The sequence below is a fragment of the Biomphalaria glabrata genome, chromosome 6 (assembly GCF_947242115.1).
Source record: "Biomphalaria glabrata chromosome 6, xgBioGlab47.1, whole genome shotgun sequence".
Taxonomy (NCBI): Eukaryota; Metazoa; Mollusca; class Gastropoda; family Planorbidae; genus Biomphalaria; species Biomphalaria glabrata.
In genome coordinates, this window is record NC_074716.1 from 18,421,867 (window position 1) to 18,434,348 (window position 12,482).

The 12,482-nt window shown below is 34.1% G+C and overlaps 1 protein-coding gene across 6 annotated transcripts; it reads left to right on the plus strand.

Moving 5' to 3' along the window:
* Positions 1 to 92: 92 nt before the first annotated feature.
* Positions 93 to 11,705, plus strand: LOC106058683 (uncharacterized). Of its 6 annotated transcripts, XM_056032120.1 has the most exons (3): positions 263 to 362; positions 1,980 to 8,683; positions 9,014 to 11,705. In XM_056032120.1, exons 2-3 carry the CDS (start codon positions 2,162 to 2,164, stop codon positions 9,041 to 9,043), a joined length of 6,552 nt encoding a protein of 2,183 aa, XP_055888095.1. In that variant the 5' UTR covers positions 263 to 362; positions 1,980 to 2,161; the 3' UTR covers positions 9,044 to 11,705. The 6 variants fall into 6 exon arrangements, with proteins under 6 accessions (XP_055888093.1, XP_055888094.1, XP_055888091.1 ...); XM_056032118.1 differs by lacking the exon at positions 263 to 362 and adding an exon at positions 93 to 175 and having other exon boundaries at positions 1,980 to 11,705; XM_056032119.1 differs by lacking the exon at positions 263 to 362 and adding an exon at positions 161 to 256 and having other exon boundaries at positions 1,980 to 11,705.
* The last annotated feature ends 777 nt before the right edge of the window (positions 11,706 to 12,482 follow it).

Below are 12,482 nucleotides of genomic sequence, written 5' to 3' on the forward strand. Positions count from 1 at the left end.
TAAAACTTTTTAAAATCATAGTTTAAAGTAAACATTAAAATTGAAGAAAAAAAAAAGGGCTACTATTTTTCCTTGTACCCGTCCGATTTCTTGGAAAGAGTATCCACTGAAAGAAGAACTCAATTTCCCGTATTCATTGACTTCTGTTAAACGTTCGTTAGTACGTGTTGACAAAGTAAGCTTTATTTATAGTCACGACAGCGCAGTCCCGGTTTCGATTACTAATTATGCTGAGTAGACATGTAGATCAATATATGTATGGACCTTTTTTTTAGGGAGCTGCTATAGTTTTCTCTCTTGATACAAATTCTTTAAGAGTACGCCAGTCAGCCAGTCTATAACTATACTCTATACTATACTACGTACCGGTATAAGTCATAGAATATGAGACTTACTTGGTCTACTTAGTGTCACTTAATCTTAGAGTTAGAAATTGTGATAGATGGACCTTTTTAGGCTTAACAGCCTATATTTAAACTTATTACTATATTAGATAGATCTAGAGTCTATCTACTCTAGATCAAGATTTGCTTAAACTTTACTTAAAGATTGACAGCTAGTATCATATTTGACAGTTGCATATAATGATATAGTCATCGCGATGCAAAGATATAGATATATTAATTTATGTAATTTATTATTTTAATCTATAGATCTAGATCTATTTAGATAGTAATTTTAAGTTCAGCCTATAATTTATTAGAGTCTAGTTATAATTTTAATTATACAAAATATTTTAGCCTATGCTATAGTGCCTATATAGTCATTTTTATCAGGATATAGATCTCTAGTAATTTAATATTTGTTTCAAATGTAAGAGAATTAAAAAGCTTCATTTGTAGGCCTAGATCTATGTTATAATATGAAAGATAGTTTAAGTGTATCTAGATCTATATATCTACATTAATTTATTGACTGCTAATACCAGATCTGGCTCAGGGAAGTACTGAAACAAATGATTGTGTCTGGCATGCTATTAGTTGATACAATTTTAATTTTAATTAATTTCCAAGCCAATGTATTTGTGATACTGGTCTATTATATGTGAACCAGTTTAAGACAAATACTGTATATTTGTTTGCTGATAGTTTATTGAAGGCTAATAAACATCAAAGATAACTAAAAATAATGTAAAGTGAAAAAAGATTGAGTAAAAAGAACTATTCACCTGATGTTTATGAGAAAGAAAGATCAATGTATTTTCAGTATAATTTTGGCAACAAATAGTACATTCTAAGTCAAATAAATTATTTATAGAGACAAATCTGATTATGTATTTCATTTTTAAAAATACACCTAACTGCCTTATATCTGGAAGATTATTTACTACATTCCATTCCAAATAATATCCCTACACATCCCCACCCAAATATCCCAGTTTATGTGGCCAGCACAACGACCAACCACTATTACTTTTCCCCAACAAACTTCAGGTATCCATTAGTAGCTTGGTGGACTAAGAGGTGCCCTTAAGATCCTGAAATAAAAATCCCAGTCTTAATCAGGATTCAAACCCGGAATCCCCCCTCCGTTTGGAAGTTAAGTGTTTTACCACTCAGCCACTGGGCCTTCAATATTTTGATGTTAGGAATAAAAATTGCTTGAATTAGTATCCTATTGCAGCTCAATGGCTGGCTAGTCATATGTTATGCAGTTCGGATTGTCTTCACATAGGTCCTGAGTTTAACCTTGTTTGACAACATCCCCTGCTATCCTGCTATATAGCGCTAGGGCATAATCTTTTTTTTTCTGAAGGAACATCTGAAAATGTATAAACATTTTTATTTTAATTTATTATTTATATTTATCTGTTTTCTTTAAAGTCATTTATTTCAACAATTTATTTGAGGACTTGTGATAAACATACCATTAAATAAAAGTTCTTTTTTTTTTTGGTACCATATAGAACTAATGTTAGTATGTAGCATGATAGTGTTTGAAGTTTTTATAATTATGCGTTGTTTTTCTTGATGTTTCAGAGAATATCCAAATTCAAAGACAGCTTTTTTTTATTGAGTTTAGAGCTCAGTTTAAGACGATCAGCTGTAACAAAATGTTCATTCAAGCTAAACAATGTGAGGCTATTAAAACAAAGAAAGATTTTAATCAATGTACTCATTTCTCTTTCATTCAATGGTAGTAACTTCAAGAATTAGAAGAAATGAAAAGAAGTGAATGTAGATCAGATTTAGGCAGACTTGTTGGGACTAGTCAAAATGAACTGAACAATTTTGAGCACAGCAATGATCACCAACCTTCCGTCTCACACAAAGAATGTGCAGCACTATGTTCTAAACCTAGTCAACAGATATCCAATGAATCATTAAGTTTTAACTCTATTAAACAAAGAAATAACAAAACAACAAATCTTAGTACTGGCAAACAAACAAATTATAAGACACAAGCAGGCTTAAGTTCTAAAATCCAAATGGATATAAAGGCTCCTAATTTTAATTCTAATAAACAAATAGGAAACATAAGACTAGATCCTAATTCAGAAAAGCCAGAAGGAAACAGAAGACCACTTTCTAATTCAGATAGACTGAGTAGAACAAAAGCTTCAGATCTGAAGTTACTTACTGATAATTCTGATTGGACAACAAAATCTGTTTTTATAATTCACAAACAATTTGAAAATGCCTCACAACTTAAAGAGAAAATGTGTTCATATATACAGAAAACTAACACCCTTTTCCAGCCAACTATCATTGATGATTCCATCATCTGCAGTGAATATAAAAGTTTATGCACTGTTGCTTTAATGACTGTTAGTAAAGAGAAAGCTGTAAATTTTGTCATAGACTTGCATAGAATTATACAAACTAATTTAAAGGAAACAGTTCACTTTCAGATAGTTAGCACAAGAAATGCTAGTGACACAAAAACAATAAAAGACAATAAAAAGAAAAGTCAACATTCAAAACCACCATCAAACCAAAGTGAATGCAAGAAAACAGATCAATGTTATCAAGTAGAGAAAAACATCAATGAGCCTTTACCAGTCCACAAAGATTCAGCTCTAATGAGCTCAATACAAAATCAGCAAGCTCTTGTCACTCACTTACCATCTGTTCTTAAAGTTACACAGAAGACACAGTTAAAGTCTGATGTTTGTACACAGAAGACACAGTTAAAGTCTGATGTCCATATACAGAAGACACAATTAAAGTCTAATGTCCCTAAACAGAAGACACAATTAAAGTCTGATGCCCCTAAACAGAAGACACAGTTAAATTCTGATGTTTATACACAGAAGACACAGTTAAAGCCTGATGTTTATACACAGAAGACACAATTAAAGTCTGATGTCCCTAAACAGAAGAGACAATTAAAGTCTGATGTCCATACAGAGAAGACACAGTTAAAGTGTGATGTCAATACACAGAAGACACAGTTAAAGTCTGATGTTTATACACAGAAGACACAGTTACAGACAAGTGACTATACACAGAAGACACAGTTAAAGTCTGATGTCCATACACAGAAGACACAGTTAAAGTCTGATGTCCACACACAGAAGACACAAAAGTCTGATGTCCATACACAGAAGACACAGTTAAAGTCTGATGTCCATACACAGAAGACACAAAATTCTGATGTCTTTATAAAAGAAACTATAAGTGAGACAAAGGATCAATGTTTTCAGGACAAAGAGAATATAAATGATCTATCACCAAAAATCACTGATGCTAAAACTTCAATCTCTGCAACATCTATTCCTACAATAATAGAAATTGAGATATTCTCTGGAAAATTAGACCTTACTTCAATTTTAAATCTTTTAGTTCCATTAAAGATGCCACATATAAAAGTAGACAATATCAGTGTAGAATCCTCCAAAAAGTCAAAAACAATTTGCAAACTAAATACACCCAGCAGGGCAGCAGCTAAAAGAATATCAAAGTTAATCAACAGTACTAAATGTAAAGTACACATGAGGGCCTATATTCAAACAGAAAAGAAATGTCAACTAGTTCAGACCAAGCAAAACAAAGATAAACAAATAAAAGAAGACAGTTTTAACCGTGCTGAAGCTAAACTAAACAGAATGAGAAAGGAGTTGTCCTTGTTACTGGAGTCTTTAAAGTCACAAAGTGTAGAGAAACATAATGAAAAAATCCAATATTTGACCAAGCAGCTGGAAAAGTTATTTCAAATCGAGCACGAGCAAGAAGCAGATAGATATAAAGAAATTGTAATTTTAGATAAAATAGAAGAATTAGAAAAACAAAAAGAAGAGTTCCTCAAGCAGTGGGAAATACTCAACATGACTTCAGTAACTCGTACTCTGAATGATGCAGGGAGGACTGTAATGCGTCAAGTGGGTATTGAATGTAACAGATTAAAGATGGCTCTTCCAATGTATGCCAGGAGACAAGACATAATAGAGAAAGTGACATCAAACCAAGTCTCTGTCATTCTTGGAGAGACAGGCTCTGGTAAAAGCACCCAGCTGGTTCAATATCTTTATGAAGCTGGACTGGCCAAGGCAGGATCAATCGTATGCACTCAGCCCAGAAAAGTAGCAGCGATAACATTGGCGGAAAGAGTAGCAAAAGAAATGGTGGTCAATGTCGGTCAACTTGTTGGATACAAAACTGGTATCAAGAAAATGATTTCAAAACGGGGCGACACAAAAATTATATTTTCAACAGATCATTGCCTACTGAATGAATGCCTAAAAGATAAACATTTCTCTGGCTATTCCTGCATCATTGTAGATGAAGCCCATGAACGAAGTATTTATACAGATCTATTACTCAGCATGATCAAAACATGTTTACCTAAAAGACCTGACCTGAAAGTCATTGTCACATCTGCAACCATTGACCCTGAAATATTCATCCAATATTTTCATTCGACTCCTGAGTTGCGTGTGTCTGGTAGGATGTTTCCAGTTGACATTGTTTACGATGACTGTGACACTGATGTGGAGTTTGAGGACCACGAAAGAAAAGCTGTAGCTAAGGCCATTGAAGTCCACAGACATGAAGAGCCAGGCGATATTTTAGTCTTTCTTACCTCCCCTGTAGAAATTATGAAATGCTGTGAAGAATTCCAGAAGCAAATGCGAGGAGTAACCAATTTTAAATGTTTTCCTTTGCATGGACAACTTCCACCCGAAGAACAGAAGAAAGTATTTGAACCTTTGCCAGATGGCATTAGAAAAATTGTATTTGCCACAAACAGTGCTGAAACTTCGATCACTATTGATGGGATTAAATATGTGATTGACACTGGGGTTGCTAAGGAAGTCAAATATGATGCCAAGAAAAACATTAATGTTCTGGGAACTCATGTCATCAGCAAAAGTTCAGCAGATCAAAGAAAAGGTCGAGCAGGAAGAACTTCAAGTGGAAAGTGTTTCAGACTTTATTCTGAAAGTGGATACAAGTCAATGGAACCTTCTAGTAAACCAGAAATACTTAGAGTTCATTTAGGCCAAGCAGTTTTAAAGTTGGCTGCTCTAGGCATTGATTGCCGATATTATGATTTTGTACAATCCCCAGGACAAGATGCTATTGATGCTGCTATATCTACTTTGATTCATCTAGGTGCCATGTCTAATGATGGGATAACAGAACTTGGAAAGTGGATCAATAAACTGCCTTTTGATCCCAGACAAGGTTTTCTTATTTATCATGGATTTAAACATTATCTTCTTTATGATTCCATAGTCATAGCTTCATTGTTAAATAATGGAAGTAATATGTTCTATAAAGGAATATCAGAAACAGACCAACAGAAATCTTCCAAAACTAAACTACACTATGGTTCGCAAGATGGAGATGTATTTACTTGGCTGGAAGTGTATAAAGATTGGACCAATGTACCTAAAAAATCACAATCCAGCTGGTGTAAGGACAAAAGCATCAATTACAAAGTTGTCACTTATACCAAACAAAGTGTGGATGAAATGATTCAAATACTTAAAAAGGAAGCTGATATTCATGTAGAAAGCTCTTTTGGTGACATTGTATCAGTAACAAGTTTCTTTCAAAAACTGATATTCCAGGCCTACATGTTCTCTTTGTCTCATTATTTAGGTCACCTTAGAGCTGGTTATTATGCCCTGGAAGTAGAAAAACAAGTCCACTTTCATCCCTCGTCCAGTCTTCTAAGTCTCAATGCCAAACCTGAATGGATTGTTTACACTGAATTCATGAAGACAACCAAAGATTTTATTAAATGTATCTCCATCGTTGAAGAGGGCTGGGTACAGGAAGCACTGCAAGAAGGGAGGTTATCTTTTGACATGGAAGAAGTTAAAAAAAGAAAGATTGAACTTGTTCTCAGAGAACAGATTGGATTAACGATGTTTAGACATTTAGTTGGTCCAAAGTATTTACATTTACGTGAATTGGAAGAAGAACTTTCTAACAGTGGAATGTCAACAGTTGTAGTAGAAGCTGACAGAGAAATGGGAACCATTGATATTTATTCCTCGTCTCCAATGAATTCTCAAGTTGCATACAACATTAAACATTGCAAACAAACAATTTTACAAACTCTAGTTCTAGAAGAAGATGAGATTCCTGTCTTGAAAAACCCCAATGGGTGTGACAGAACAGGATTTCGTGTGGTCTTGGGTCAAGGAGCAGAAGTCAAATCCTTGTTGATGCCAGATGAAAGTAACAAAATAATTATACGGAACAGTTCTTTTAGAACAACCCAAGAAGAAATACGACACAAGTTTTCTGCTTTTGGTGAAATTGTTGAATGTATTAAATTCAAAAGTTCAAACCCTTGGGGCTTCCTTAGATACAAGACCAAACAGGAAGCACAAAATGCAGTTACATGTACAATGAAGGATGCTGAAAATGCTGCAAATTTTAAGATAGATAATGACATTAAAAAAGTTCAAAGGAAGTTTGAAGTCAAATTGACTTGGTGCAGAAGACCGATAAAAGGAATTGGGACAGCTTTTATTAAGTGTAGCCTCATAGATAAATCAACTTTTTTGGATAAATACATCAGCTTACCTAATGGGAAAAGACTAAAACTAAAAATGTCTAATAAAGGTGAGGATCTCATTTGTCATGCAACCGGGCGGGCTGATGAGCAGGTCATCAAAGACAGTATTCTTAGTCTAGTCAATTATGACAAACGAATCTCTCGTCACCTTTCTGTTACGGTTCTTAGAATAAAAGTAACAGCTACAGAGCACGAGGTAGAAGACATGAAGACGCTTTTATCACATGAACTCAAGAAGTATTCAGAATTGTTACACCTGTCAAACAATACGTTTGAAATAAATATGATTCAACCAAAAGAGTCGTCAATTAATTATGTAGGCTTTATACATTTTGATAAGTTATCAGAAGGGGAACAACTGTGCAAGTTTATGCAGAACAGACTCAGAGTTCAGAATAAACCTGTAGAAATATGTCCTAGGCTAAAGACAACGCTATACGTTCCAGAATCTATAATGAAAATTTGCCGAGCTGAAATTGATGAAATCAAGGATTATTTAACGGTTGGCAATAGTGTAGAGGTCAAAATAAGGGAAATGAAAAAGAAAGACTTTGCAATAGATATAAGATGTACATCCGCCAAATGCCTAGTCGAAGCAAGAGACTTATTTCAAAATAAACTAGACGGAGAAATTGTAGACTGCAGCATTTCTGATCTGACTAGAAGCGTTTTGAAACCTGAAGGCTTGAAACAGATTAAAATAATTGAAAATAGGTTCAAAGTACTTATTAATGTTGACAAAAGAAAGGAGCGAATTCATATTTATGGGACTTTTGAGGATGTAGTCCAAACCAAAATAAAAATTTTAGAATATTTTGAAGAACTGAAACATGCAAAAAAATCTGACCTACTTTTAAGTGGCAATGAAAAGCCACAAGGTTTAATGAAAGAGATAATGAAAAGGTTTGGTGATTTACACAATGGATTAATTGAACATTTTCATTTGATGGATGCAAAAATTGATTTCAAGCAGCAGAAATTGTCTATTTTTGGATCGCCTGGAGCTGTAACACAAACAGAAAATGAAATCGCAGCGATAGAAAAAGATTTGGCTTCAAGAGTTCATCAACAGACAGAGAAATGGTTGCCAGATTGTGTAGTATGTATGTGTCCTGTTGAAAGTTGCACTGAACTGTATAGATTAGAAGGCTGTGGCCATAGTTACTGCCACACTTGTCTGAAAGCAATGGTCAGTGTTGCCGTTGAAGACAAACAATTCCCCGTAGACTGTGTCAAAGAAAATTGTTCACTGGCTTTAGTTTGGAAAGATCTAAGATTCTGTTTGAAACAAAACTGGATCAGCGAATCGAAACTGGCCCAACGCTCACTAGACTCTCTGGTGGCTACAAACAGCAGAAGATATAAATACTGCAAGACTGCCAACTGTCCAGTTGTATACGAAGTTACAGAAGATGTAGAGGGCAATGAATTTAATTGTCCAGCTTGTCTAATTAGCCTGTGCACAAGTTGTCACTCCAATTATCATGTCGGCCTCTCTTGCAAAATGTTTGTCAGCCAGCAAGATTCAAATTTACATTTTGAAATTTGGAAAAGAGAAGATCCATTAAATCGTAAATTATGTCCAGTATGCAGTGTCCCCATTGAAAAAAATGATGGTTGCAATCACATGACTTGTAGAGTATGTAAAATTGAATTTTGTTGGATTTGTCTTGAGAAATTCACTAATGTTTCCGATTGCTATAATCACCTTGAACTGTTTCATCCTGACATTGTGTAGGCCTAGCTCAGATTGCTATAATCACCTTGAACTGTTTCATCCTGACATTGTGTAGGCCTAGCTCAGATTGCTATAATCACCTTGAACTGTTTCATCCTGACATTGTGTAGGCCTAGCTCAGATTGCTATAATCACCTTGAACTGTTTCATCCTGACATTGTGTAGGCCTAGCTCAGATTGCTATAATCACCTTGAACTGTTTCATCCTGACATTGTGTAGGCCTAGCTCAGATTGCTATAATCACCTTGAACTGTTTCATCCTGACATTGTGTAGGCCTAGCTCAGATTGCTATAATCACCTTGAACTGTTTCATCCTGACATTGTGTAGGCCTAGCTCAGATTGCTCTCTGTGGTTTGAACAGAATTAGTTTCCTTTAAAATTCGTACACTACAAGTTAAAGTCCTTTTATTTATTGATTCGTATTTGAACGTTTACACTTGTAAAAGTAGCCTAAGTAAGTACAGCCCAAGTAAGTACAGCCCAAGTAAGTACAGCCTAAGTAAGTACAACGGAATGTAGGACACGTTACAAGATTCAGATTTACATTTTTGAAACTAGGAAAAGAATATTTGAAACGAATCGTAAACAATGTCCAGGCTGCCGAGGTTTTGTTCTAAAGATATCAGGCGGTGACTGAATGCATTGTTCTAGTTCTCATTACTATTTTTGGCGCTGTCTGGAAACATTCCCAGATGACCAGCAGAGTTACAAGCAACTCGATCATGACGATGGTGGTGTTCACTTAGAACATTGAATATACATAGACTTATTTAGACTACACTCCATTCTACACATCGTGAAGGCTACTATCTGTGTTATGTTTGGGCATACATTTTATCACATGTGCTCACATTAAACATTACTCTCTTCCTTGGTCAATAGCATCACGAGAACTTTGTACCAAAGTAGTTTACATTGAATAGCATTTATAGAAAACAAAATGCCTTTTAATATTCCAATTGTTTACTTGCCTTAAACAATACATGTGCGTTTACTTATTCATTAATCAATATGTCTCTTTAAACGTAAGCGACAATCAGGATCACATTTATAGGCTACGCTAGGCATGTTTATGTACAGTTTACTATACAAAGCTGTCTTAAAACATACTTTTTAAAACCTGAGCATGTCTAGATTTTGTATATTTAATGCTATCAAATACATCCTTACAAGTTAAAAAAAAAAACAAGTCAATCTCATTTATAAATCTGTAAACATTTCATTAGTGTGCCCTTTGTGCATTACACGGGTTTTCTTGTCGCTAAAGGCAAGACATTGAACTATATTCCTGTAAAGATGAATTCTTATATATCTTATACTTTACACTTCAAAATAGAAAATTATATCCCTAGTAACCGAGTCATGCATGTTAATGACAGACTTAGCTGTTCAAGCAAACAATCACATGTTCGAATTGCTTAGGGAAGAAAGAGCACTTAAACTAATTTTTCTTAGCAGACTCAAATGTGAATATTTGTTTCATATATATCTCAGGGCTTTTTTTTTTTTTTTTTTAGCGTTTTAGTTTCTTTGTTTTCTTGAGTTTTGCTGATTTTTAATACTGCCTTTTTAATTAACCCTATATAATAAAGGCTTTGTTTTATTTTGTGAAACAATTTTGTCAATATGGGTATTTCATGCATATGAAAAGATAATCATGAGATTCTTTAATTTTACCTGAATAATAAAGCAACATATGCCGTGTGGTTGAAAGACCACAGTTGACAGCATTTTGGAACCAAAAATCATTTCTCTTCAGACAAGTGGATTATCTGTATCTCTGTTCCCTTCAATGATTTAAAACAAAGACCCTTTTGTTTTTCTGGCCTGTCATCCACTTCCAATCAATTTTAGCCGACTTAGTGGCTCTGATCTTGCAGACGAGATAGGCCTACTCTCAGCGTTTTGTGGCCTCGGCCTCTGTAAAACAAAATCTAATTTCATTGTACATTGTGCGTCAATTCCGCGCAAAGCAACACAGTATTTATGTATGCACACAGGATTCCACCAGAACATGGTGTATTGTTACTTTGTACGCAATTTATAAATAAGTCTTACAAGCACTATACTATTCTTAAATTACAAAAACTAGATGTGGTCTATCCTTACAAATTATGTTCATGAAAAGTTGTATTTTATGTCTAAATGTACTTTAAAAGGCTATTTCAATGTGGCCATGTAAGCCTATTTGAGACATACTGCCTTGCTTAGACGAATTCTATTTTTGCCAATCACTAGTTTTAGATGACCATGTCAATCAAATCGAAAAGATTAGTCTGTAGTAGGCCTACTTCTGCAATCTGAACCACTGTTGTAATATCGTTTTGTTTTAACTCCCTTTGACAACGACCATTATCTTAAAAATTACTGAAGTTTCTTCAGACAAGAACATAACCACATTTTAATCATGTCCATTGCTTTGACTGATTGTGCCTGACTTCACCATTTGTTTTTTGTTGTCTTTTTTTTCCCCATGATAATAGCACTACGGTATATTGTTGTATTTATCCTAGCGAAGCAGCTTAATTCATTGGTATTTGTACACATTAATATTTAGACTACAGTAGGCATACACATATATTTATAGGTGCTAATTTTCAGAGCGTTGTAAAAGTCTTATAAGAAACCGATGAACTAGCTGGTGTCTGATTTGTTTTATACATATATTATGTAATTTTTAATTTTTTTTCCCATTAAAATATGTTAATGCCGCTATTTTTATGATTAAATTATTGAATGAGTTTTTTTCATTGTTCGTAAGTTTGCATTAATGATTTTAACTAAATGTATATGTTACCTGATTATCAATCGTCTCGTCATAAATGTGGGCTGATTTAAAATGTTGCCTCAGTCTATATTGACTACTTATAAATGTTACTTTGGCTTATTCTGTATTGATTGACTATAAAATGTTGGCTATGTAAACTATGATCTCAAATAATGCTTGTGATTATCATTTAGTTTTGAAAGTAAAACTATCGAAAACCTCCGCATAGTTGGTGTTCATTTTTACAAAGTTTATATCAACGCTGTCTGTCTGTCTGGTCAAAATTTGAACACGTTTTTTCTCCGACATACAATCTCAGATCAAGAAAATTATCAAAAAATTTTTTTTTTTAAATATATTTATCTTGTTAGTTTCCAACTTTGTTATGACAAGAAAATGGTAATTATTTTTTAGTCTAGGCATTCTCTCCCCATTCTAACTAAATGACCTAAAACAGAACATTCTCTCCATTGTAAATGACCTAAAACAGGACATTCTCTCCATTCTAAATGACCTAAAACAGGACATTCTCTCCATTCTAAATGACCTAAAACAGAACATTATCTCCATTGTTCATGACCTAAAACAGGACATTATCTCCATTGTTCATGACCTAAAACAGAACATTCTCTCCATTCTAAATGACCTAAAACAGGACATTCTCTCCATTCTAAATGACCTAAAACAGAACATTATCTCCATTGTTCATGACCTAAAACAGGACATTATCTCCATTGTTCATGACCTAAAACAGAACATGATCTCCATTGTTCATGACCTAAAACAGAACATTCTCTCCATTCTAAATGACCTAAAACAGGACATTATCTCCATTCTAAGTGACCTAAAACAGGACATTATCTCCATTCTAAGTGACCTAAAACAGAACATTCTCTCCATTCTAAGTGACCTAAAACAGAACATTATCTCCATTGTTCATGACCTAGAAAAGGACATTATCTCCATTGTTAATGACCTAAAACAGAACATTTTCTCCAT